The sequence below is a fragment of the Arctopsyche grandis genome, chromosome 9, assembly GCF_051622035.1.
Source record: "Arctopsyche grandis isolate Sample6627 chromosome 9, ASM5162203v2, whole genome shotgun sequence".
NCBI lineage: Eukaryota > Metazoa > Arthropoda > Insecta > Trichoptera > Hydropsychidae > Arctopsyche > Arctopsyche grandis.
This window is the reverse complement of record NC_135363.1, coordinates 26,354,017-26,380,088: the sequence shown is the minus strand read 5'-3', so window position 1 is coordinate 26,380,088 and position 26,072 is coordinate 26,354,017. Positions and strand designations below refer to the sequence as shown.

Here is a 26,072-nt window from a genome sequence, read left to right as displayed (position 1 = left end):
TAAAAAAAATTAGCATAATATATCAATCGTATAATATCAAAGAAACAGTATAAATGTCTGTTTCATTTATATTCATAGAATACAAAACAATGATGCACACATATTTCAATCACTCCATTCCATAATAATAAATAAATAAAAATAATGAAACCTTTGGAAGATCATCGGCAGCTACTACATTTATTTGAAATACAACAATGGAGTGTACTTATGTAACAACAAAAACTGCTTTTCAAATTTAATGCAATATTTCAACAAGGCAAACCTCAGTTCACTTTGTTAAATAAATTATAAACATAAAATAAAAACTTAGTAAAAAACCCTGTTCATCACTACTACATGTCATAAGATTATATAGTGCAATTGAAGTCGACTGCAAGAACATTTTTAAAAATTCTATAATACACGTATAGATAAATATACATTGAATTCGTAAAACACTACATAAATATCTGATAGAACATATACAATATTGTAACAATTACTATTCATGCAGATAGATAATTTAATATTGACATAGAATACTTTTGAATGAGTAACATCGAGCATATATATATATATACATACATAGGTATAATATTTAAACATCTGTATTTATTATTAGGCTACATAAATGTTTAACCGACAAATGGATTATTTTAATACTTTGGTATATTCATTGAATTTTTTTATTCTTTCAATACGTTATATTGAAGATGAGCATTCTCAAAAGTGCAGAAGTCAATTTAGGTATTGGAATGAGCGGACATTTAGGCGGTTTAATGTGTTCAAGCATTTGTTTGCCACTGAAACAATAAAAACAAATACATTAATTTTAAATCAATGGAATAAAATAATAATATACATATGAATTGGCTTATAAATTCAATCAACCTTAAGATTAGTGGACTGATTGTTATCCCTGATTGCCTCCTCCTGCCTGCGTTCAATGTCAAGCTGGCGCTGCTGCTGACGACGCAGCCTTTCCACATCTCTAATTCCACGATTTTCATTTTCTTGACGTCGCTTTTCAGCAGCTTCCATTTGTCGTCTGCGTCGAGACTCCTGAAATTCAAACACAAAACAAATAAAAACCTGAAAAATCCTTCAATTTCACATACTGAAATCAAACAGCATTTACAAAACTTAAATGAACATTTGCATCATTACAAGCAAGAGCTTAGATAATAATGTGGTACTTTTAATTAGCATATGGACACGAAAAAGTATAAATGATACATATATTTGGATGTCTGTTTTTGTATTCCGTTCATAAATAATGTTCTGTTGAAATATTCATCAACGAGTGGATAGTTCGCGTGACTATAAATAGCCAAAATGAATACATAAACACGTGAGCAAATCAGCCACAAGTAATCTCAAGAGTTCAAACCTTCAGAAATATCATGGTGATCATTGTGATCGGCTCCCTGGCAAAGCTAGAGCTTCGTAATAGCTTCTCTCGCTGGCGACAGCTGGAGATTAATCTGCGAAAACAGCTATCCCGGTCAACTCCCAGTGCTCGGATATTTAAAATCAATAAATCGACTTGAGTATTGCCCCATAGGAAAATTGAGAGCTTCACGCACATACTCTTTCCCTACATATAAGAGAGCGCCTGTAAGCTTCTAGGGTTTAAACACTTTAAAAAATTCCATTCCATTCCAATTTCTTACCATTGATCTCGCTTATTGCATGAAAATTATTAATCACAATACAAAATTTATCTGGAGACTATATATTCAAACCCAAAACATCAATTGTCGAGACCTTTACACAGACACATATTTGGTGACCGGAAAAATGCACTCGAGATATTTGCACTCTCGAGATATCCAAACATTCAAAGATGCTCAAGGAGAACTAACTGAAAAGAATTCTACAAAAAAGCGTCAAGGGGTATTTGTATGCGGTCTCCGTGACGGGCCCGAATGTGAAACGCCCGAAAACGCAAATATCGGAATGCAAAGATCGAAAATAGGAAATGTTCGACCTATAGTCACAAACCAAGGTCGAGCCAGCAGCAACCAGCGGGACTCGAACCCGTGACCACATCGAAAGCATATATGCTAACGACAAGTCGATGAAATCAAACTTCAAGTAGAATAAATCTTCTAGAATCTATGTAGATCATAATTAAAATTCTGTTAAAATGATTCTAATAACACATAAAGTATTATTTTAAACAATAAAATACATAATATATCTCATAGTTTTGGCTTAATTGTCAAATAATCATTCATCATACAATTGAGACGGGTCTACGTGACGAGCCAGAATGTTAAATTACAGAAAACACAAATATCGGAAGGTAAAGATCGAAAATCAAAAGATCTTAAGTCGAAAGAAAAAAAAGGGTGCATGGTAAACGGTACATACTCACTTAATTTGCGCGAGCAGGATACAACAGGAACAAGAGGAACAGGCTTTTCCTACCGTATTAATGTGCGCGCGCAGAATACTTAAGGAAAAGCCTGTTCCTCTTGTTCCTGTTGTATCCTGCTCGCGCAAATTAAGTGAGTATGTACCGTTTACCATGCACCCTTTTTTTTTTGATCCTTCGACTTTAAGATCTTTCGATTTTCGATCTTTGCCTTCCAATATTTGCGTTTTCGGGCGTTTCACATTCGGGCCCGTAAGGTAGACCCATTTGTATGTTATCCGAGGGTACTGAGCTTTTTTTGTGGAATTCTAAAGCGTAAGTTCGTTTTGAGCGCCTTTGAAAATTAGGACTTATCGAAACTGCGCCACTGTTGAGTCAGTCCCAAAAACTCCATAAATCGAAAGCTAACCATACGAAATATTGTACTAACGAGAACCCGAGTGCCAGATGTTCGGTGATCGAGATTTTTGCGGAATAATCCGTTAACCGTTTACCTGCAAATGTAAAGACGTCGTAGTAATAAAACACTCACAATTCTCAGCATATGTGAAATATGGTTCGGTGATTATTGCCCACAAAGTCCTCGCCCAAAAGTTACTAAAATCTCTATAACGGAACATCTGGCAGCTGAAAAGTCCATCATACTGACGATAACTATCATACTAACGAGAACTCGAGCGCCAAATATTCCGTATTCGCGATTTTCATGGCAAAATTTGTCTTTTGGGCGATCACAATGTACGTAATAATCCAATTACCGTGAAATATTTGACAGACAATCAGCTTGTGATTCGAGTTCTGTTAACAGATGTTCGTAATATTGGCAGTTTGGTTTCGATTCGAGGTAGTGTCTAAGTTTCATCATCGAAAAATTGATTGTTGATTGTTATTTTACACACTCAAAAAACTACAAAAGTAAATAATTAAACGAACAAATACAATTGAAAGATAAGTGGTATTCAGTAGGGGGATTCTCAAAGTATTTCTTTTCCACAAAAAAAATTCCTCGTTAAGTTTTTGAAAAGCATATTTAAGTTTCAATATTAGAGAGTAAAATATGATATTTCACAAAGGTTGTAAAATAATGAGTGATAAACATCTGGCACCCAAAAACTACATCAATCACGCGAAATATTGCACTAACGAGAACTCTAGTGCTAGATATTCCTTATTCGCGATTTTTGTAGCAACGATTGTCGTGCGCGCTAAATCAAATTTGCGCAATAATCCGTTTACAGATAAAAGCCTTGTGAAGACTTTATTTGTTTATACTGAAAATAAGGTAATTGGACTATTCGTCACATTGAGGTGGTCACAAAGACGATTTTTGCCATGAAAATCGCGAATACACAATATTTGGCACTCAAGTTCTCGTTACTATGATAGTTATCGTTAGTATGATGGACTTTTCGGCTGCCAGATGTTCCGTTATAGAGATTTTAGTGACTTTGTGACGAGTAATTTGTGACCAGTAATCATCGAACCGAAAATAAATAAAATATTTTTATTGATAATGGCAACACTGTGATATTGCGCAATTGAGCGATGCGCGTCTGGTTCATGAGTTGGCGGGTGAGGTCAAAGAGGTGAAAGCCTCGACGAAAACAATGCTAAGCAGCTGACGTAGTATACGTTGTGGGGCGAAGGGCAAAAATACATATGATAGGGCAGAGCACTTCTCACCGAGTCTTCGACGAGGGCGGCAGGTGAAAGGGTGGACGACGAGCCTTTCAAGCAAGAACTGCACAATCCCATTCTTGTCAATATGTCAGCTCGCGCTATAGCAAATACGTACACTCGTCGTTGGCCGTTCACTTGAATGGCACCCGAGACACGACAATATGTTCACGCAAACCTAAAATTTATGTCATTCGACTGGATGTCACATGATCACTGGTCTAAGTGTGACATGCGGATATAAACATTTGTAACAACATTAATTGTTTTTCAAATAAAGATAAGCGTGAAATTTCCTTTGGCCATAGCAAAACATTACACTAATTTACAGAAGACATTGGAAGCACTACAATCGTTAGCCGTTTGAATTTAAAAGTTAAAAAATCGCATACCTGTGATATAACAGTACGTGTATTTTGTTTTCTGTTCAATTGTTGATAGAAATATATTAGTTTACCGTTAATTGGAAAAGGTTTATTATGTTTGTTAAAGTGGCCAATTACTTTACATTGGCCAAGAATCGTGGCGTTTTCTTTACTTAGTAAAAACGGTTCGGTGGTTATTCCGCAAAAAGTTGTAGGAATATAGCACGATTTGTGCTATTACGAATGAAAACCAGTGATCTCATCATCGATCCTGTACAAACATGCATAACTCAAGAGCAACGCCCCCTTTGACCATTCCAGAAGAAAGAGTTCATCGCTTGATCGTAAAACGAACGAAAACCAACAGTGATGTCATCAGTCAACCACAACACGTGTCCTGAAAAGTCGTTTACACGTGGCACACGACCGCATTCTCAAACGAACGACGTCTTGGCGCTGGCCCCATAGCTATAAAACACGCACTCCGAAAACAGGTTAACTCGTGTCCCTATAACACGTGTCTTGAAGGAGACAAAGCATCTGCACACGGCACGCTTCAAGCCAGACCGTATATAAAGCGACGCACCACCTCCCAACACCAGAGTGAACCTCTAGAGTTCAACCAGCTCACTTCTCCGAAGCTCAACCTCTTCGTACATACAATAACCGTTGTAACAATTGAACAAACTCAACTGAGTTTTCATAAGCCGGGAAATGGTCGAAACCTTTAGCCCGCCCTATAACTGGTGACCTCAACGAGATCTTTAACCCGCCCTATAAAGTAATCTCGCTTATGTCACTAAAATTTCGATCACGGAACATCTGGCACCCAAAAACTCCATCTGGAGTTGACTGGAGTTGAAACATCACTAATTCAAACTCCAGTTGGAATTAATTATTTGGAAAAGTGACCAGTTCCACTGGCGAAATATGTATTTTCATGAATGCTTCTCCATGAAGTACCCTAATGGTAGGGTACCAGATGAGCGTAATTCGCTTTCTATTGACACTGTGAAAAGCATAATTCAATGTGTTTTGAATCATAAAATGTCATGCATTGAATTCTATAATTATATAAAAGGGGAAAAAGAGCTGCTCCAAAAAACGAAAACATCGGAAAAGTATGATTGGGCAAAGAAGAGTGATGATAATGAAGTCACCGACGACAGTGAAGAGTGAAGGTAAGATAAGAATGAATGAAATAAAATGTTTAGGTAAGGTTCTATTTGGTTTTATTAAAATTAATCACCTGTTAATCTACTTTATTTTATTTATACAGTATAATCAATAATTTTAACTTGGAAAACGCTAAAATTTTGGGCAATAGTGCAATAATCTCAAAAAATGTAATTTCGAGGTGTCACCGCTGATAAATTTCACGTTGGTAGCTCTAAAGCATGAATTGTGAACGAGCGTAACTGCCAAGTGTCAACTGTCACTTGGCGGGGCGAGAAATGGAGTGTCGGTTATGTCTGGACATGACTGCCGACATTGAAATATTCGAATCAGCCAATTCGATTGTATGGCGTATCTGGGACTGTTGTCAATTACAAGTTAGTGTTGTCAATTACAAGTTAGTGTCATCAATTACAAATTTGTTTACATTTAACAGTTGCAACGAGCCATAACACGTCGGCTACCTACCATGCTTTAAATTCAAATAAGTTACATTCATAAATTCTTGTTTTTTTTTCATTTCAGGTTAGTCTTGATGATGGACTGCCAGTTAAAATATGCATATCGTGCGCCTCTAAGTTAGAATCGTACTCACAGTTCAAAGAGATTTCTAAACAAGCCGATGATATTTTGAAATCTAGATTAACTAACAGGCTTCATATTAAAGAGGAGGAGGTGATGCTCGACGACGGAGATTACTTCGATGACAATCCCTCGTTGCCGCTTAATTCCGATTGTGTAGATATGAAGAGTGAATTGTTAACAACTGAATCTACATGTGTTAATAATTTGAAACCAATCATTGAAATTAAGGTTCCTGCTATTGGGGGGGGAAATGAGGAAAACAATTCAAGCCGAATTTTAGAGATTGAAGAATCGATCAAAAATAATAATAAAAAACAGAAGAAGGTAATTATTTCAAAATTATTCAATAGATAGTGCGGCACTGCAGAACTGCATTATAATCTGTTTAAAAACCAATTCTTATATATGTAAATGTTAAGTTAAAACAACATATTTTTATTATGAACATTGCTTGTGTATACATACATATGTATATAAAAAAGAGGGGTGACTATGTATTTTGCAGTGCCCAGTTACGATATAACAAGTAAAGGTCTATTAAATATAAATCGTCGATAGTTGACTATGAGTCTCAATGACAAGGCTAATAGCACTGAACAATAAAAAAAAATCACTGAAGCGGAAACTTATCAAACCTTACTAAGTTTGACCCACTAAATTCGAATATGAGAATGATTTTTGCTGGATTTCTCTCGTTTAAGAGATATGAGCGTTTAAAAAAATGGGCAATTTTTACAGATTCTTGGCTTTTACAGTCTTTAATTCGAAATCTATGTATAATAGTATTGGAATCAATAGTCAGATGTTTTTTCTATTGATTGTAAACTTTTATTGCTTTGAAACACTTAATGATTAAAAATATATATACATTTTTTTTTCGTTATACTATAAGCTAATTTCGCCAATTTTTCACTTTACCACGTTTATAAGGGTTGGTTTTCTATCTTAATATATTTTTATTTTATCTAAATGTATGTTACTCAACCGGTAAATGTTTTTAAATTACAACATGAAATGTTCTAGGCTCATCGCTCATTCTTCGTAAGCGTAAAAATTAAAAAAAATTCAAATATCCAAACGTCTCCTAGCAATATTTAAATATTTGTAGATATGATTATGTCAATGTGACTATAGCTGTATCTTTTGAGAAGGGCCAGTTTTTTTTACGAACCCATAGTTCAAATGGGTCTACCTCACGGGCCGGAATGTGAAATTACCGAAAACGCAAATATCGGAAGGCAAAGATCGAAAATCGAAAGATCTTAAGTCGAAAGATAAAAAAAAAAGGGTGCATGGTAAACGGTACATACTCACTTAATTTGCGCGAGCAGGATACAACAGGAACAAGAGGAACAGGCTTTTCCTCCCGTATTAATGTGCGCGCGCAGAATACGGGAGCAAAAGCCTGTTCCTCTTGTTCCTGTTGTACCCTGCTCGCGCAAATTAAGTGAGTATGTACCGTTTACCATGCACCCTTTTTTTTTGATCTTTCGACTTAAGATCTTTCGATTTTCGATCTTTGCCTTCCGATATTTGTGTTTTCTGTAATTTAACATTCTGGCTCGTCACGTAGACCCGTATTTGGTACTTGGTATTCCTCCATTTATTTATCTTCTTGTTATGCACAGCGGCACTGCAACACTATTTTGTTTGCATATAATAATAGTGATGTTAAAATAATATTATTGTTATCTACATATATTTGAATAAATAATATATGATTTTTATTTTTAGTACTGCAGTTCGCAAACCATTGTGTTGTTAATATTTCATGTTTTAATGGATCTTCGTATCTACGTATGTATTGTATAATCAAATAATTGTTTGCTCCGATTTTAGAACCCGTCAATACCTGCAACTGTGACCGAAATAAAAAGTGTCAAGTTTTCTCGCCTATCCCATGCGGAAAAGATAAAAATCAAACAAAGAGGTCGTCCTACTCCCCCCATTTTACTATCTCAGGCAGGAGTTTCAAAAAATAAAACGTACAATAGAAACTTTAACACGGAATGGTACGAGAAAAAAAAATGGCTCTGTGGATGTGAAGTTACAAATACATTATTTTGTTTTCCATGTTTGTTATTCAGCTCCAATCAAGTGTGGGCGAAGAGCGGCTATAGTAGTTTGTCTAGAATTAAAATCAATACAGAGGAGCATGAATGTTCCAGAAAGCATATTGATAGCGTCATTCGTTTACAGTTGCTAGACAATATCAATATAAAAAATACTTTCAGCAAAGCGTATAAGCTGTCAATCGTTAAATATAATGAAAGGGTTGAAAAGAACAGACAGATTTTATCAAAAGTAATAGATTTTATTAAATTTTGTTCAAATTTCAAAATGTCTCTTCATGCTCATAGAAGTAATGAAGAATATGAAAACCCTTTCATATTTGATGTCATGGCAATTTTGAATTCCGATTTAAAAGATCTTCTTACGAATAATCCAGCATTTGAAGGATCAACAACAAACATTCAAAACGAACTGCTGGATTGTATGCTCCAAGTATGCCAGGATTATATTGCATCTCAAGTAAATGAGACTTCTTACGTGGCCGTTATGCTCGATGATACTGCTGATGTGTTAGAACCCACTCAAGCAGTCATTGTTTTGAGATACGAGCTTAACAGTGAAGTTCATGAACGATTCTGGGGACTCTTTGCGCCGGAAAACCAAAAACCTGACAGTTTATCTGATTGTATTCTAGATCAATTGGATATTTTATTGAAAAACGACGAATCTAAACTAATCGCTCAGACATTTGATGGCATTATGAATGGAAAGAAAGACTATGTGCAGTCTATGATTAAAGAAAAATATCAAAATGCAAATTTTATTCATTGCTATACAAATAAATTGGATTTGATGATGAAAAATGCAGCTAGTAGTTCTGTTAATTCAAGGATATTTTTTGCGAATATATCAGAAATGTCTGCTTTCTTCACTAAGTCTCCATTAAGATTATCAGTTTTGAACAAATACATGAATTATTGTGAACAAATAGCATCAACAAAGATGAATTTCCACATGCAGACAGTCAATAGTGTACATGTAAATAGAGTAAAATTAATACAATATTTTGAAGAGCTAATATCGACAAGTTACACTACCGATAAAACCATCCGAGATTCTTCTTTGCTTTTGAAGACATTGAATGATGAAAATTTTTTATTTTGGCTAGAATTTTATCATAAAATAATCCCATGCCTAACTATTGTTCACAATGAAATGACACCATCCGACAAAATTAAATATTTAGAAATGTTTGACAGTGCTATAATTCAAATTAGAAAATTATATTGCGTATCATCATCGCCTGAAATGATCGAAGCCAGAGAAATATGCGACTACATAAGCAAAGATATCAAACAGCGTTATTCACGTTCCAGACTATTGATTGCTTCCCAGTTATTAGAAAAAAATATAATGGCTCAGCATCAGTACCATAAAACCATTCCAGCGGAAGAAGTGATACTCGTCACTGAATCGTATCCTATGCTTGATAATAAGAGATTGTTGATGGAATTGGAAGTTTTATATAAAAGAAAAGAGATCCATACATATGACGGCTTGCATCATTTATTAAGTATCATGACTGAACACAATTTAACCAATGTACTGTATGAGATTACGAAACTTATTAAAATCATTATAACGGTTCCCACAATGATCACCGAGCCGGATCTCTGTTTTACTTCATTACGTAGAATTAAAAAGTTTTTATCGACCGTGAACGGTCGAGATAGATTATCAGCTTTAACAATGATATCTGTGGAGAAGAATATGATTGATAGAATTCCATATTTTAACGAAAAGGTGATTAATTTATTTTCGCAAAATCAACACAGAAAACAGGATTTCGTTTTGAAATAATATGTTATTAAATGCAATTTTTTTTTTTTAATAAAAAAAGACTGAATAAATCATTTTTTCCATCTACCCCTAACAGTTTTAGCTAAAGATCATTGGAGCCTTCTACTTCTTAGGTATGTATCATAAGATCATCTACATAATATCCATCATAGAGAAAGTGTAATAAATCTGGGTACTTTTCTAAACAATACTGATAAGTGAGTGAATTAATACCAAAAATAGGATATCAAATTTAATAATTTTGGAAAATATTCAGATAACATTCAATTTCTCATTTCTGCAGATACAGTAGTGCCGTACAAAATCAACAGCTAGAAAGAATAGTTATTATGTATGTATGTATGTATATTTACTGTGTTTGATTTTTTTTTTAGAAAGCTAAACACCCACACATGAGAAAAGTGCCGAATTATTCAGAGGAACAGATGTTAAATGCCATTGATGATGTGTTGAATGGAACCCCAGGTGCTGCCGCGGCAAGACGCTTTGCAGTGCCTAGGGTCACATTAATGTATAAAGTGAGAGGAAAGGCCCCCGTGCATCGCAGAATGGGTCCTCATTCAGCGCTGAATAAAGAAGAAGAATGTACTTTAATTGAGTGGATCGTTGAAATGTCTAAATCGGGGTTTCCCATAACGAAAAACAACATATTTGATAGTGTGCAGTTGCTTATTAAGAAAATTAACCGTAAAAATTTATTTATCAATGATCGACCCGGACGAAAGTGGTTTGATGCTTTTATAAAACGCAACCCTGCCATTGGCTTACAATTAGACAAAAATAAAAAATTCGCAAGGAAAGAAGCTTGCAGAAATAATTTAAAAGTGTGGTTTCACAAAACGTATAAACTCTTAGCAACCAACAACCATCAGGAAATCCTTGATCATCCATTTCGAGTTTTTAATCTGGATGAAGTTGAACTATTTTTAATTCCAACGGATGGAAATTCATTTAACGATGATCCCGAACTATTAACAGTTCTAATCACCGGAAACGCTAGTGGAGAATTGGCCCCTCCATTTATAGTGTTTAAAAACGAGAGAATTCCTTATAACGTAGTTGACAATATCCCAAGGCATTGGGGTGTCGGAAAATCTGAAAACGGTTGGATGGACGGGTCTCTATTTTATAATTTTATAGCATGCGTCTTTCATCCTTTCCTCATAAAAGAAAACATACCTCTTCCAATCATCATCTTCGTCAATGGTCGCTCATCTCTCGTCACACTTAGCGCAAGTGAATTTTGTAAAAGTCACGGAATTATACTGATAGGTCTATTACCAAACTCTACTAATTTAATTCACCCCATCCCCATTGCTGTGTTTGATACATTGAAAAAAGGATGGAAGACAAAAGTGAATCACGCAAATGAATCAACGTCGAACAATAAAAACTTTGCACTATTGCTGAAAGAAACGCTAGCCGATTATATTACTCCTTCTGTCTTGAAGGATGGATTTAGGAAATGTGGACTTGTTCCTTGGAACCTGGCGGCTGTAGACCTTTCGAACCTTTCTAACCTTGATAATTCAAATTATTTTAAAACGTAGTGCAATATAATAATGTCTCAATAGAGGTACAAGCTCCAATGACTGAAATTAAATTTAAAATATGTATCCTGGAATATAGCCGGTGAATTTCATATCTATTGTGATAGTTAGATAGAAATAATAATAATTTCTATATTAAGTAGGTAATGTATAATAATAGTGATTGTAATGGAGGAAAACGGAGTAACATATTAATACAATTTTAATTTAAATAGATTTGTTAAAAAAGCAAATGAACTTAAACGCTAAAAACTGTATTTTTATTAAAATATGTATGTAATACAAAAGTGTTATTTAGTTTAATATAGTAAAAATTTATTAGTAACTAAATTGGATTATAAATATTTTACTAAGTATGTACATTAAACTACATATGTATATGCATGTATTTATATTTATAAAAAAAATAACAAACGTTATAATATAGTAATTTTATATGCATCTATCTAATATATAATTTCGAAAGAGACCTTGTGTATATGTACATATGTAAGGTTTGTTGGTAATCGAAAACAAATCAAAGTTTCTATGACGACGATTCAATATGGTTGAATATTATTTTTTTTTCGATTCAAATAAATTTAATAAAAAAACTAAAGATTATTTACTAATAGATTCGCCATGTTTAAGCTGTTTATATTACAAATACTGAGCGAAGCCGGGTAAAACAACTAGTATATAACAGTGGCGGCTCGTGATAATTTTTAGTGGCGGGGCTGCACTGAAAATATGTCTAAAAAATGTCACCATAATTATTCTATCATGTCATAACAGTACAAAATAAGCACAATTTTTGGCGTACGACCACTTACATGTGGATTTAAGTATTATTGAAAAAAAAACTAGCAAAATTCACCACCCATTAAAGGGGTGCGTCCAAACGCGATGAAGATTTCGAAAAATACGCTGGTACTCCAGTAAGATTGCTAAAAAAATTCTTTCTTGCTGGTTTCGCGACGCGGATTAAAAAAAACCCCAAAACCTTTCAAAAACTTAACCCCCTAATTCGTAACGAAAAACATTAACCTGTTGACAATGCATCGATACATCGGTTGTTTCATCTGCCATAACAGCTAGATAAGTTGTTTTTTTTTATTTCAGCACTTATTTGTTCCCTACACACGTTCAAAATACAATCTAAAAGTTAATTTTGAATAGTTTTTGATGTCCCTTTAAAAACCGAAGAAGTTTGAAAATGTTTTTTTAAAGAATCGTCGAAATTTTGTGAATATTCTAGAAGCCCCCAAAAAATTCGGATTTTTTTAATTATCTGTTTCATCGTGTCCCCTCATTGGCATTTCAAATTTACCGCAAAATTTAACGCAATCAATAATTTTAAATAAAACATCCCGATTTTTTTTTGACGTTTTCGTTATGCTTATCTATTTCCCGCCGACAAGCTTCCCAAAATCGTGAGATTACACAAATTTTTTAAGTGTTTGACACTACCCTCGTGTTTTTAAATTTATCGTTTAAATGTTTTAAGTCAATAACTCCTGTTTTCGTCCAAGATGCTTCGCCTGGCGACTCGCCTCCAAACAAAAGACACGGATAACAAAATAACGCGTTTTTTTCTGTACATCTCGTTAACCAATTGTATTTTTTATAAATGTCTGGATTAAATTTTCGCGAGTAACCAAAAGATCTACTAGTTGCAGGCTGTGAAATAATTAAATTGGGCGTGAGGCAGCCTAATGCTTTTATAGCGACTTTTTCGGTTCTAGTCGCGAAAAGTGCAAATTTTGTAAATATTTTACTGAATTCTTTTGTTCTTCCATTTTTAAAAGAAAAAAATCTTAATATATTTAAATAAAAAATTACGAGAAAAAGTTAAACAGATTTGAAAAAAGTTTGCTGTTATCAAAATGAAAACGACTCACCGAAGATTTGATAAGGGCTCGTACACAACCAATTAAGAGTAACGAAAACGAATAAAGATGTGATCGTGCGATTCAACTAATCAAATGTAAGATCAAGCGCGCGAAATCTTAAACAAACTGACAGATGAATGTCGTTTAACAGGCGAAGGCTGCCGACTGTCCAGCCCAAAATGGCAGAGTGAGTGAAAGAGAAAGAGCTATCTGCAGTTGCAAATAGCTCTTTCTCTTTCTCGTTCCGAAACTCCGGGCTGCGCAGCGTTCAGCTCGGCGCTGTAACACTTTACAGCCAGTACAGCAACATTTTAATTCATCTGTCACCATACAAGTTAGTGGGGTCATCAAAACGGTCAACATTACTTACAATATCACCCTTTTGGATATGGGTGATATTGTAAGTAATATTTACTCTGTCGAAGGCCCCAATAGTTAAGTCCATCCAACTAATAAAAAAAATATCATTAATAAATAAAATATTAAATGTATTATTAAATATATATCTTAGAATTTTATAGGAGGGGCTGCAGCCCAGCAGCCCATTAGGACGAGCCGCCACTGGTATATAATATATGTATATAGTCTATATATGTACATATATCTGTCGAGTTCTGTTGGACAGGTTTTAAATAGGCATAAATTAGAAAATAAATAGGCATACATTGAAACAGTGTAATTGACTGATAATTGTTAAAATCATATATAATGCATTTACGGAGACTTTCGAGGGGAGAAAATAAACCCTTTTTACAAGATTTGTAATACTAATGCGAAGCGTGCCATAAAATATGGAGTCATGAGCTGAAACTACTGTACTTTTGTAAATTAAAATAAAAGGAGCCAATGTACATAGATTGACTAATTATTATTCTCTATTAGAAGAATACTTCGATTACGTAAAGATTTGCGTATAGTATTGTATACGCATGCTTTTTAACATAAGTTATACATGATCCACTCACATGTTTTAGAGTAACGGCGAAATCAAACAGAGAAGAACGGCACGTCGTGTGCTTGGCTCCCTGCTGTTGGGGTTCTCCTACATTTCTTCAAATTTGGGATACACTGTTATCGATCTTTGTCAAGCAAGGATAAATACAAGAATGAAATTTTACCGAAAGCACTCCAGGGGATGATTTTGGGATGGTGTGTGCTGGGCATGCCACATTTTTTTCGCATATTTAAAACTTAAAAGTATCTAAAAAAAAACCACGTGCCGCGTTCCTTCCTGTGTGATTTCGCCCTAAGTGAGCCATTAGTAGTGGATCATATGATTAAGACAAGTAATTAGCACATGTATGTATGTACATATCAGTGGTCGGCCTTAAGATTTTAAAGCTGAATTTTGTGCAATAAATAATTCTCAGAACAATAACAACAAATGTATTATATTTATTTTTTTACTGGATCATATTTACATATATTTGACACAAATAAAAAAAAATAAATTAAAAAAAATCATTCAATGAAACAATGGCAGCGATAACACTAGAGGTATCCACCACGGTATTTGATGGAGCTAGCAAATACAGCGTGTTCCAATCTTTGGCAATTCCCGCAGTACCCATCGGATTGCCTTGGGAGGATGTCGTCGATATTTCAGAGAACGTGTCGCGAACATATTTACGACATTTTCTCGGCTTATTACTTTATTAAATTATCTTTCTATTTATTACTTAATAGTGTTTTTACCCAGCTTCGCTCGGTATTTGTAATATAAACTGCTTAAACATGGCCAATATAATAGTAAACATTTTATTAAATGTATTTGAATAGTTTTATTTTGTTTAAATTTATTTGTATATTAATTTGTTCGCTGACGTCGTGGATTTACGAACCAACAAAACAAAGTCTGTGTCTAAATTATATATTAGATTTAAATGCTTATTGAGTTATAAAATATGAAAAAAATAAGCTTATTTTTGAAAAACTAATCATAAAAATTAATTATGTAAAAAATGAAAAAAGCGAAAATTTTTTTCCAAAAATCGACCATCAAACTGAGTCACTAAAAAACTATCAATTAACTTAATTTCTACTGACTGTCTTTTCACTTTATCTATGTACATATATATGTACGTGATAACAACAGATAAAGTTTTGTGATCATGCGAAAATTCGAACTCAGAATCGATCACTGATCACGTTTACATAATATAGAAAAATGTGTGTGACTCTGTGTGTCTGAGTGTGTGTAAAATTTCGTGAACACCCGCTAACCGAAAGTGACAGTTTACTCCTGTTGGCAGTTTACCAGATTTTTCTTCCACTATTTTAATCGACCCTTTAAATATGTCTGCTCTTCACGATTTTATGTATAATTTCTTGTATCAATGTAGTTTTGGTCAGAAAGCAATTTTATTAAATAACTAAAACTTTTTTTGGACCGAATTCGTTTCACATGAAGTTTAAATCCATCTCATTCGTTGTTTTGTGAGAGAATGGACGTCTGCAATCAAATAAAAATACGAGAAATAAAACCATTTGTGGTTGAACCGATTCAGTAAAATATTAATTTAAAACTTTTCTTGAAAACAAAAAATATAACTATGTATATATAAAAAAAATATATAAAACATTTGTTTTTGAGACAAAATAAAGTAAAGGGGACCTTTCCCCCTAACCCCCCTATACCCTTCCCCCCAAATTACGTCCCTGAAAAAAATGCATAATATTTTCAATTAATGTTACTCGAAAATCGGGATTTTGGGGAGGGGGCCCCTATCCTATGTTTCTATTTACATGGATGTGTTGAGATTAGGAATAGATTTTATATTCGGAAACTGTTTAAAATTGTGTATTTAAATCTTACTATATCGTCGAAGTATAATCAAATGTTATTTTGAAAGTATGAAGTAAATTTAAATCGCTGGTTGATGATGAATCGTCCTATCAAAATTGTTTTAAGCAATTCAGTTTATATTATTCACGGAAATTTGTTTATTACCATTTTTATTTCAGTAGGTAGTTGTCACATAGGTATTGGTATATACATAATATTGACGTTGACACCTTTCACCCGTCCTATAACTGGTGACCACCGACTACTAAATTGGTGATCACTTTAGTCCCTCCCTTGAGAGGATCTGGGCCTCTCAAGGGGGGAAACGCTGCAGTAGGGAACAACTGTAGTATTTCTTTCGATTGTGTCACTGGAAAATTTCGAATTATGAAAAAATAGATCAATGAAAAATTAGAATTGTGCGCACTCATGAGTTGGTAGACGCGCGTGTCGTTCGCCTTCGTTGCGTTGGCAACTCGTGCGGTCGACACTTGTCGAGATTAAAGAGCGATCGCCTTCGAAATGTTGTCCCGCGCCGCAGCACGTGCCGGTAAGCCTACGCCCTCCTCTGCGCCCCCTTTTCCCGCGCCCCCGTCCACCCCAGCTTCACTCCACCCGCCCCGCTCCACTCGCCCCCCCCCCCCGCGTCCCCCACCCCTCCGCCCAGCACCCGTTTATGTAATCAGTCATGAGACCGCACGCGCTCACTCCTCACGTTCACGCTCTCACAATGTACTATCATCTGAAAAATGTGTGCGAAAAATACATATATAGATATATATTACATTGCGTTTTACATAACGTCCTTAACGGCAGATTATGGCATTACTTGATGTGTGACATAAGTGTCAAATTCTGCTGAAATTCATCGTATATGTATATTTAGAATGGATCATATGTCAAAGTCCCCAGCGCCATACATATAAACGTCAGACTTATATAAAATTTTGATAGTCATAATATAATAATCATAGCATGAAAATTTTCATACATTTTGGGAAGCCGAACTGTATTCTTTTGTTACTTTTTTTTCGGAAAATTTGCCCAATTTAATATTATTAAAACATACATTTAATTGAACTGTTCTTATATCCTGTTTGCTCAATGCTGAACGTCATTTCTATCATCTAGAGCAGTGGTTCTCAGGCGAAATACTACCGTGGCCGCACAGGTGATAATAGTAATCCCATGGAAATGTCTAGTGGCCGCACCAAATTTAATCAAATAAATTAAAGTTACAAAAAAATGGATCAATTTATTCATAAAATAAAAGAAATTTTCACATTTTGGTATCTATTTATTTAATAATAATGCAATGGAAATTGCTCAATACTCCTTTCTTCCAGTGCAAGCCGCATTGCTGCTTCTAAGTTTGCGTCTGTCAGCTGGTTTCTAAATTTATTTTTAATAAAGTGTATTACACTGAATGATCTTTCGCACTATATACGGTAGTGGAAAAATAGACAATATTAATTAAACAATTGTTGCCAAAGTCGCTGGTGGCCGCAGTAAAATCCTGTAGTGGCCGCACTTGAGAACCACTGATCTAAAGCAGTGCTTCCCAATTACTGTCATGTCACGGCCCCCTAAATCTGAAAGAATTAATTCCCGGCCGCTAAAAAAAAATTTTTTCTAGTTAAAAGGTTTATTTGGCAGTAATTATTACAATTATAATACACATACTTATATTCAGCACAAAATTATAAGAACTTGCTTAAAAACATATTTTTTTTAAATAAAAACTATACACACATGAAACAATTTAATGCGATAGATGAGGTCGCATGTTTTTACATAACAAATCGATATCGGGTTCAATGTCAGAAATGCTAACTCGCAAATCATCTTTCAAAGTCTCCGTGGAATGGCATGACCTTTGCTTATTTTTTAAAATAAGTAATGACGAAAATGCTGTTTCACATGGGTACGTAGTCGCGAAAGGAATAAAAGTTACCATGGCTTCTTTTCCAATAGCAGGATATTCTTGCTGTCACCTTAACCAAAATTCTGAAATACTTTTTTCGTTAAATTCCACTTCAAGCAAATTATCTGATCTGATATCGATCAACTCTTCGTGGGCTGTCCACGTAATATGATCATATTTTAAGGACTTGGCAAATGGTGTTCTTATCCAATTGTTCCTTTCATCCTCATTCAAGTTTGGGAAATATTTCCTTAAATATATATGTATGTACATTCCCTAAATATGTAATGTGGAAAAATATTCATAAATTAATATTTGTACTCTATTGAATATTTTCGCGGCCCCCACGAGAAATCCTACAGCCCCCCAGGGGGTCGTGACCCCCAATTTGGGAAGCACTGATCTACAGTCCGGTGGATGATCTGCCTCCATTCCTGTACCGAGTTGAAAGCAGCATTTATGGATCATCCAATCGGTTCTTTAATTTGGTCTGACCATCTTATGAGAGGCTGTCCCTCTATTGTTCCGGTGATTACCTCAATGAAAATATGGCCAAAGTCAGAAAGAATCCTTTTACTACACACAGTGGAGTCCTAAAGCTATCAGCTTTTTGAAGATGGAGATGTTCGTGCGTCTTGCAGTCCATGCAATCAGTCTCGAAAGGCATCTAACATGTTCTTTTCTCTCTTTTTAAGCGTCCAAGATGTCGACTCCATACAATATAATGAGGATCGCCAGAAAATTACATATTTATTTGCACCTACTAAATAATTCATTGCACATTTTGAATGTAACTGTTGCATACGTATAAAATTAAAATTGATTTTTTTAATCTTATCTTGTATGTACTATTAATGTAACATATAATACGTAATGTCTGCTGTGATAAAGATTTAGCTAGATATGAAAAAATCATTTAGGAAGTAAAACTACTAATAACACAAAGCAACCGAAAATCATGTTTTTTTCTTACCGGAGCGAAGATTAATCAATATTTACTAAGTTTAATCCACTAAATTCGAATATGACAATACTTTTTGTTGGCTTCTTTCTTCTCGTTTATGAAATACTAGTGATGAAATATCATCGCATGGGTTAGTTGTTCAATAAAAAAGAATTAAAAGTAACGAAAATAATTATTTTATAGACAAAATCATATATAGGGGAATTCGTTTATTTTATCGAGGTAAGCCAGTTATCAATAGAATTTTTGTTATTAATCCACAAGAATAGTCGAAATATCATTTTTCTAAGTGGAATTTTATATAACTCTCATATAAAGACAATTTAATATATTATCCCTATTAATTCAATTCAGATTCGTGTAAATACTAATACTAGCTTTTAGCTCGCAATGTTACCGATTTCAAATTCAGCACACTTCTAATTAACCCTTTTAAACGAAAACAAAAAATTGTGTGGCAAGAAAACTATCCCAATAAACATGTTTCAATAGAAAATACTCGATATTAAATAGTATTAACAGTGGGAAAAAATCCCAAGTGAAAATAAGTACTTTTGACTTTTGATTTGAACTGGACGACTACTTACGAGAGATTTGAAAGCTGAAAGTACTACAAATGAAAGATAAAATACCCAACTATAGATTCCAAAATTCATTTTGAACAGGAAATTGACAGATTTTGAGACATCGACCGAACAACGCTAAGATATAGAAAAATCGCGCGATTGAAAAAACACATATATGTCCAAATCTCGAGCCAATAAACATTTTTTATTACCAGATTCTTGTTCACTGGGCATAGATCTATAAGAAAAGTCATATCTCGTCTCTGAACCAAAAAAAAAAGTCGTCATTTGTCAAACGGTGTTATCTAACGAATTTTAAACTAAAGTGGGGCTTTTTCTGTAATTCGAAATAAAATTTTTATCTACCAAATGAGCAATATGAGAAAAGTAAGTAAAGCGATGAGGCAATTGAAATAAAAATATGAATAAACTTTTCGGCACTTTGACAAATCTCGTTCTAAAGCTATGCTTAATAATATACTGATCTTGTGATTATTATTTCAGTTCAAACCTACCGACCACTGGCGATCGTCGCCCGTGGGTCAGCTGATGCCGCTCCATCAGGCGGCATCCGTGATGAGGTGAACTTCCCGCGACCGGTTCGCATGGAGCCAGGAAAGACGCGCATGGGATTCATCCCCGATGAATGGTGCGCAAGTTTTCTTTTCGCCATATTCCAATACCACAAACTGTTGGAATATATTAAAAACATCAAAACAAATTACAGGTTCACGTTTTTCCATAAGAAGACCGGTGTGACGGGTCCATATACGTTCGGCGCCGGACTCATCACTTACTTAGTAAGCAAGGAGATCTACGTCATTGAGCACGAATTCCACACTGGCGTTGCAATCCTCATAATGATCATGTACGCTTCTAAGAAGTTCGGTAAACCCATAGCTGCCTATCTTGACAAAGAAGTCGATGTGAGTCATGTGTTCCGAAGCTGATAACTCGTTGAGACAGTGTTCGGTGTGTAATTAATCGATTTCTTTTTTTTTTAAAAACTCCAGGCATATGAAAACTCATTCAACCAATCACGCATCGACTCAAAGAACGCTCTGTTGGAGTCTATCAAAGAGGAAAAAACCGAACAGTGGCGCGCCGAAGGACAAAATTTACTGATCGAAGCTAAGAAAGAAAATGTACTTCTCCAGCTCGAAGCCGCGTACAGGGAACGTCTCGCCGTAGCTTACACGGAGGTAATTTTAATACTTGGTCGCATATATGTTCGATGTTTATCGACGCTTCTTCAATGTGTTGTTTTGGTTTTAGGTGAAGCGACGTCTCGATTACCAAGTCGAGAAGCAGAACATCGACCGTCGCATCTCGCAGAAGCACATGGTGGATTGGATCGTGAACAACGTGCTCAAGTCCATCACTCCCGATCAGGAGAAAGAGACGCTGAACAAGTGCATCGCCGATCTTGGCTTGTTAGCAGCTAAACATTAAGGAGTTCGTTTTAGTAGATTAACTGGGAACTGTTCGAAAAACATTCTCGATGAATCGAAAATGTATATATATATATTATTTAAAAAAAAATTCCATCTATAAGTGTTAGAGCAATTCATTGAATAAAACTTCAAATGCATGACAGTTGGTTTTATTTTTTATATAATACTACATAATTGGTGGTGCCACTTGACTTCGCTTAGTATTTGTAATATGTATGTATTGCTATGTATGGACAGTGTTTCTGTACGGATGTTGTTATATTCGAACCGATCTAGCATGAAACTTCCCCACTCGACCCGCAATGGCCAATTACATTTCGTTTCAGTTTCGCATCGCATTTTGGTCAAGAAATACATACAACATCGTTCGTGCGTATTATTTTTTGTTAGTTTTGAGTTACATTAATAACATTTTAATATATAATAGTAAGTTGTTGATATTATTAATTTATGTATGGAATACGTATATATTTTATATTCATAGTAATTGATATTTTTTAGACGATTGAAGTAATTGTCAACATCGTGTTATGTACAGCAAAACTTACAGTAATATTATCAAAGACCTTGAATTGAATTATATTGTAATAATATTACATAGTGAAATAAGAAATCATTAAAAATAAATTATTTTACGCCCTTATAATGTTACAACACATTGTACGAATGCGACAGCATGCTCATCGACTATAGTGTAGGTCTCGAGTTACTGACCGGGACGTTTGAAAATTAAATGATAGAAGGTAGAATTGAAAATTTCTGAATTTTCATTTTGGTATCGTGGGGAAAGGAGTGCTGGAATGTAAAAGGGTGGACAAAATTATAAAAATGTATGAGATTAGATGGATGAATGTGACAATTTTGAAGCCCGGGGCCATCGCTCCCTTCGCACGGCTCTGTGTATACAATTAAGTAATTGCAGGTCACCCGAGTGTTAACGAGTGCAGGGACGAGGATATGATTAGTTTAGACTCTTTAGATATAAGACTCGCATTCGCACTTGTCCTTCTTGTCGCCTTTACACCTTTCATTCTCACATTTACCTGTTTTTCTTCAGTTATTTCAGTCTGACTGACTGTTAGATAGAAAATCAGGACAACTGACTCATGGACTGGGACATGGGGACAGATCTATAAGCCCGGACATTATCCGGTCTACTGGGACGTAAGGCAGCCCAATGTTAGTGGAAAGCTTGAACAAGATAAGAGTCTATGGGCCGGGCCGCACCGCTCAACTCGCGAACAACTTTGTTGACGAGTTTTGTTGCTGGAAAGTCTGCGAGTGCGGCCTTCCTTTCAACTCGGGGACGACCTGAGACGGCCGCACGTGCTACTAGTTTTTTCACTATAGAGACTAAAATACAATACAGACGTACAATACGCATTTAACGCATCTATTGTAATTAATTAGGATTTTCAACATCTCTATTATTTCAATTCTTAATTTTACACGACACAGCCACACACCCTGTCCATTTAAAATAATATACAACATATATGTATTAGAGCTATTGTCTATTATTAAATACACAAGGATACTATTATTTATAGTATACACACTATAGAGAGCAAAATTTGTATTGTAATTTATTAGGGTGTTTAATATCTCTATTATTTCAAATATTAATTTTACACGACACAGGCACATCCTGTCCATTTAAAATAATATATATTAGAGATTTCAATATGATACAATGAGTAAAGACGATACAGTACAGGACCTGTTTAGAAATCATTGTTCAGAAGATTTATTGCAGCAGCTCTATGCAAGTGATGCACGTATCGAAAGTCCTTCAAAACCGCTGTCTATTGTTAAATACACAAGGACACTGTTATTTACATTATCCACATACATAATTTGTAGACAACATTTTTTTTTAATTTTCTCTAACTAATTGTATTTCGTCTCTTCTTCCTCGATCTCCGGCAAATTCCATTGTTATGTTGTTATTTCAAATTAATGTTTATTGTACTCGATAGACTTAACAAACTTATTACGTGCAATAAATGATATCTGAATCAAATTTTAGTTCAATTACCTCATATATTGAGCAATTAATTGAGAAATTATCTCATAGATTGATCATTCATACAATGTCAAAGAGGCATGTCGTAGATTGCTCGTGCGGTTGTTGACGTGTTTTTTTTTGTATGGAGTTTTGTTGATGGGTTCGGCATGCCGGTCGTTCAGGTCATAAAATCCATGCGACCAGACCCAACGGCTTCAACTGATATCAACCGTCGTCGGACTTTATTACCCGAGAGACCGACATGTTGCAGGGTGCGGCCCGATGAAATGTGACCCCATACAATGTGTATGGGATCGGTCATTTTGCAACTTCAGAATGACACGTCGCATCAACCAAGTTGTTCGCGAGTTGAGCAGTGCGGCCCGGCCCTATGAGATGGCTTTTTTCACAATAGTAGAGCGAATGAGACGACTGTGTTTTAATGCACATGCATTCAATTTAGCAGCCGGGGACGAAGTGGCGTAGCAACAAACCAATACGGCCGAGTTGGTCCCAACTCGCAGAATGGTGAAAAGTCCTTTGAAATGTGGTGTTATCGGAAGATGTTAAAGATCTCCTGGAAGGAACATGTGAAGAATAAAACTGCCTTCCAGCTGCTTCACAAAAAGAAAGCTTCTTGATACGGTAAAGCCCCGAAAAATGGAATATTTTTGGCCACGTAATTCGTGGCCCCAAGTATCGCCTTCTACAGATAATAATGGAGGGGAAAGTAGAGGGCAAACAGTGGGTTCGGAGAAATAAGCTCTCTTGCCTCCGGAACATCAGATCATGGGTGAGACTTGGGCTCGAAAAATTGTTTCGGCTTGCCCAAGAGGGCAGAATATGCAAGGGTTATAAATAATGTCTGCCCATGGTAGTCTTGTACGTTCTAATACAGATTTGACACCAAGATAGGGAATTAAACATGGCTAATCTATGTAATCGAGCGAAGATATCAAGCGAAGCTGTCCTCGGCATGATGGGGAGAGGCAAGGAACTTGTTTCTGTCATCAAGCGGAGAAAGTACCTCGGACACATGATACGTGGTCCAAAATACGAATTTCTCCGTTTGATAACCATGGGGGAAAATAGAAGGAAAAAAATGGATTGGCAGGTAAAAGTTATCTTGGCTTCGAAACATGCGCGTGTGGACCGATATGAGCGCCGAAGAGCTATTCCGAGCCGGTGAAGACCGATGCGGATATCTTCAAATAATCGACGAGGTGGTTGCCAACGTCCGGATGCGGACAAGGCATTAACAAGAAGAAGAATCTATGTAATAGTAAACATTCATTTAGTTTTTTATTGAATTTATTTTAAAAACTGAATATTTAACGACAGCCAATCAGAAACGAATTACACACAAGGTTTTTATTTTATATATAAGATTGATAATCTTCACATTATTACCACTTAAAAGTATGAATTGACCTTCATGTTCAGGGATCATAGGGTTCTGCTAATCATAGACAGACTTTCAAAGTGTCTTGGCAATTACAGGCTTAACACTATGTTGGCCGCTGACATATTTGTATCATTTGTATCATGGCCGCTGATACATATATGATTCACAACTGCGCGAATATATTTTTCAGTCCGCTGATATATTTTTGTATCACGTTTTCGTCAAAATTGTATACAAAATACAAAATTGTATCATCGGCTACAAACGATTGACGAAAACGTGATACAAAACTTTATCAGCGGACTGAAACAGTTCACGCAGTCGTGAATCATATATGTATCAGCGGCCAGTAAGCGTTGTGCACCCAACATGATACAAATATGAGTCAGCGCCCACCATAGTGTTAATATGACCCAAACGTTATTTTTAAAAATTTAGCCTGATTAAAATCTTTTACACTGTTATTACATTTTTTTTGTAATGCACATATCAATGAACCCTAACCTAACCACTTCAATTAAATGCCGACAAAGAGACAGCTAGCCGCTTAACTCATACGGGTCCTGACTATTCACTACATTCTTATGAAAAATACCTATCGCTGCTGGAAAAATTATAATTAAAATACTGCATACTTGAACTGGAGCAGGTATATATTAGGTAATCCGGAAGTAGTGTATTTATGATGTTCGTTTTCAACCTTGTTGTGTCCGTCAACTACTCATCACGAGTTTTGTGTTATATCGGCTATAAAAGATGTCAAAAATGTATTTTAAAATTTGAAATCCCCTTTCATACCCATTTACAAATGAAAGTATTTAATCCAAATGAGGAATTTATTCGTAATTGTATGCTGAAATTTTGCAACTTCATACTTACCTTGAAAAATATAATAATTGGCTTTTCCAGTGCATAATTAACCCTTTGCCTGCGGCAATAAATATAGCGAACAAGCCCCATACGCGGCACCTTTTTCGCGAATTTGGCAATCGAGTTTTCGACCTTAAATACAGATTTTAATATTTACTTAAGTAATCAGATATGTTAATTAACACATAAAGTATTATTTTAAACAATAAAATACATAATATATCTCGTAGTTTTGGCTTAATTGTCAAATAATCATTCTTCATACAATTGATCATAGAAGTATCGTCGCCATTGTTCAACAGACGTGACGTCACATAAACGAGGTTTCAGTATGGTTCCACAAAAAACTAAGTTTGACTGGTATATATTCATTTTAGGCAAATTGAATAGATGGCATTCAACTCTCAGTAATATATTCAACCAATTTTGAACCTTAAAACAGTTGAAATAGGCGCATATAAGGGTCAAAATCCCGTGCAAAGTTCAGAAATTCTATAAAAGACAGCCGCGCTACAGACTTGTCGCGCAAAGCTTCCATAGAAGACGGCCGCGGGCAGACGGTTAAATCAGCTTTGACAAACATTGAAATATCTCTCGATTCAGTGTAAAATTTGAAAACAATATGATTTGTTAATAA

General features: G+C 35.1%; 4 protein-coding genes across 6 annotated transcripts; 3 read left to right on the top strand and 1 right to left on the bottom strand.

Annotated features, from left to right (window-relative positions):
• Positions 1–599: 599 nt before the first annotated feature.
• Positions 600–4,146, bottom strand: LOC143916862 (uncharacterized). 2 transcript variants are annotated; one of them, XM_077438120.1, is made up of 3 exons: positions 4,046–4,146; positions 874–1,044; positions 600–785 (listed from the first exon to the last, which is right to left on the bottom strand). In XM_077438120.1, the coding sequence occupies exons 1-3, from the start codon at positions 4,115–4,117 to the stop codon at positions 768–770; spliced, it is 261 nt and encodes an 86-aa protein (XP_077294246.1). In that variant the 5' UTR covers positions 4,118–4,146; the 3' UTR covers positions 600–767. The 2 variants fall into 2 exon arrangements, with proteins under 2 accessions (XP_077294246.1, XP_077294247.1); XM_077438121.1 differs by lacking the exon at positions 4,046–4,146 and adding an exon at positions 1,373–1,439.
• A 1,537-nt stretch (positions 4,147–5,683) lies between these two features.
• LOC143916850 (zinc finger MYM-type protein 1-like) lies at positions 5,684–10,086 on the top strand. 2 transcript variants are annotated; one of them, XM_077438098.1, is made up of 3 exons: positions 5,684–5,957; positions 6,106–6,489; positions 8,005–10,086. In XM_077438098.1, the coding sequence occupies exons 1-3, from the start codon at positions 5,859–5,861 to the stop codon at positions 10,036–10,038; spliced, it is 2,517 nt and encodes an 838-aa protein (XP_077294224.1). In that variant the 5' UTR covers positions 5,684–5,858; the 3' UTR covers positions 10,039–10,086. The 2 variants fall into 2 exon arrangements, with proteins under 2 accessions (XP_077294224.1, XP_077294225.1); XM_077438099.1 differs by having other exon boundaries at positions 5,804–5,977; positions 8,005–10,079.
• Positions 10,087–10,430: 344 nt separating this feature from the next.
• LOC143917331 (uncharacterized) lies at positions 10,431–11,588 on the top strand. The gene has a single exon (XM_077438813.1). The coding sequence runs from the start codon at positions 10,431–10,433 to the stop codon at positions 11,586–11,588; it is 1,158 nt and encodes a 385-aa protein (XP_077294939.1).
• A 5,069-nt stretch (positions 11,589–16,657) lies between these two features.
• Positions 16,658–21,294, top strand: ATPsynB (ATP synthase subunit b, mitochondrial). Its single transcript, XM_077438118.1, has 5 exons — positions 16,658–16,794; positions 20,203–20,347; positions 20,426–20,624; positions 20,712–20,900; positions 20,974–21,294. The coding sequence occupies exons 1-5, from the start codon at positions 16,767–16,769 to the stop codon at positions 21,148–21,150; spliced, it is 738 nt and encodes a 245-aa protein (XP_077294244.1). The 5' UTR covers positions 16,658–16,766; the 3' UTR covers positions 21,151–21,294.
• Positions 21,295–26,072: the final 4,778 nt, after the last annotated feature.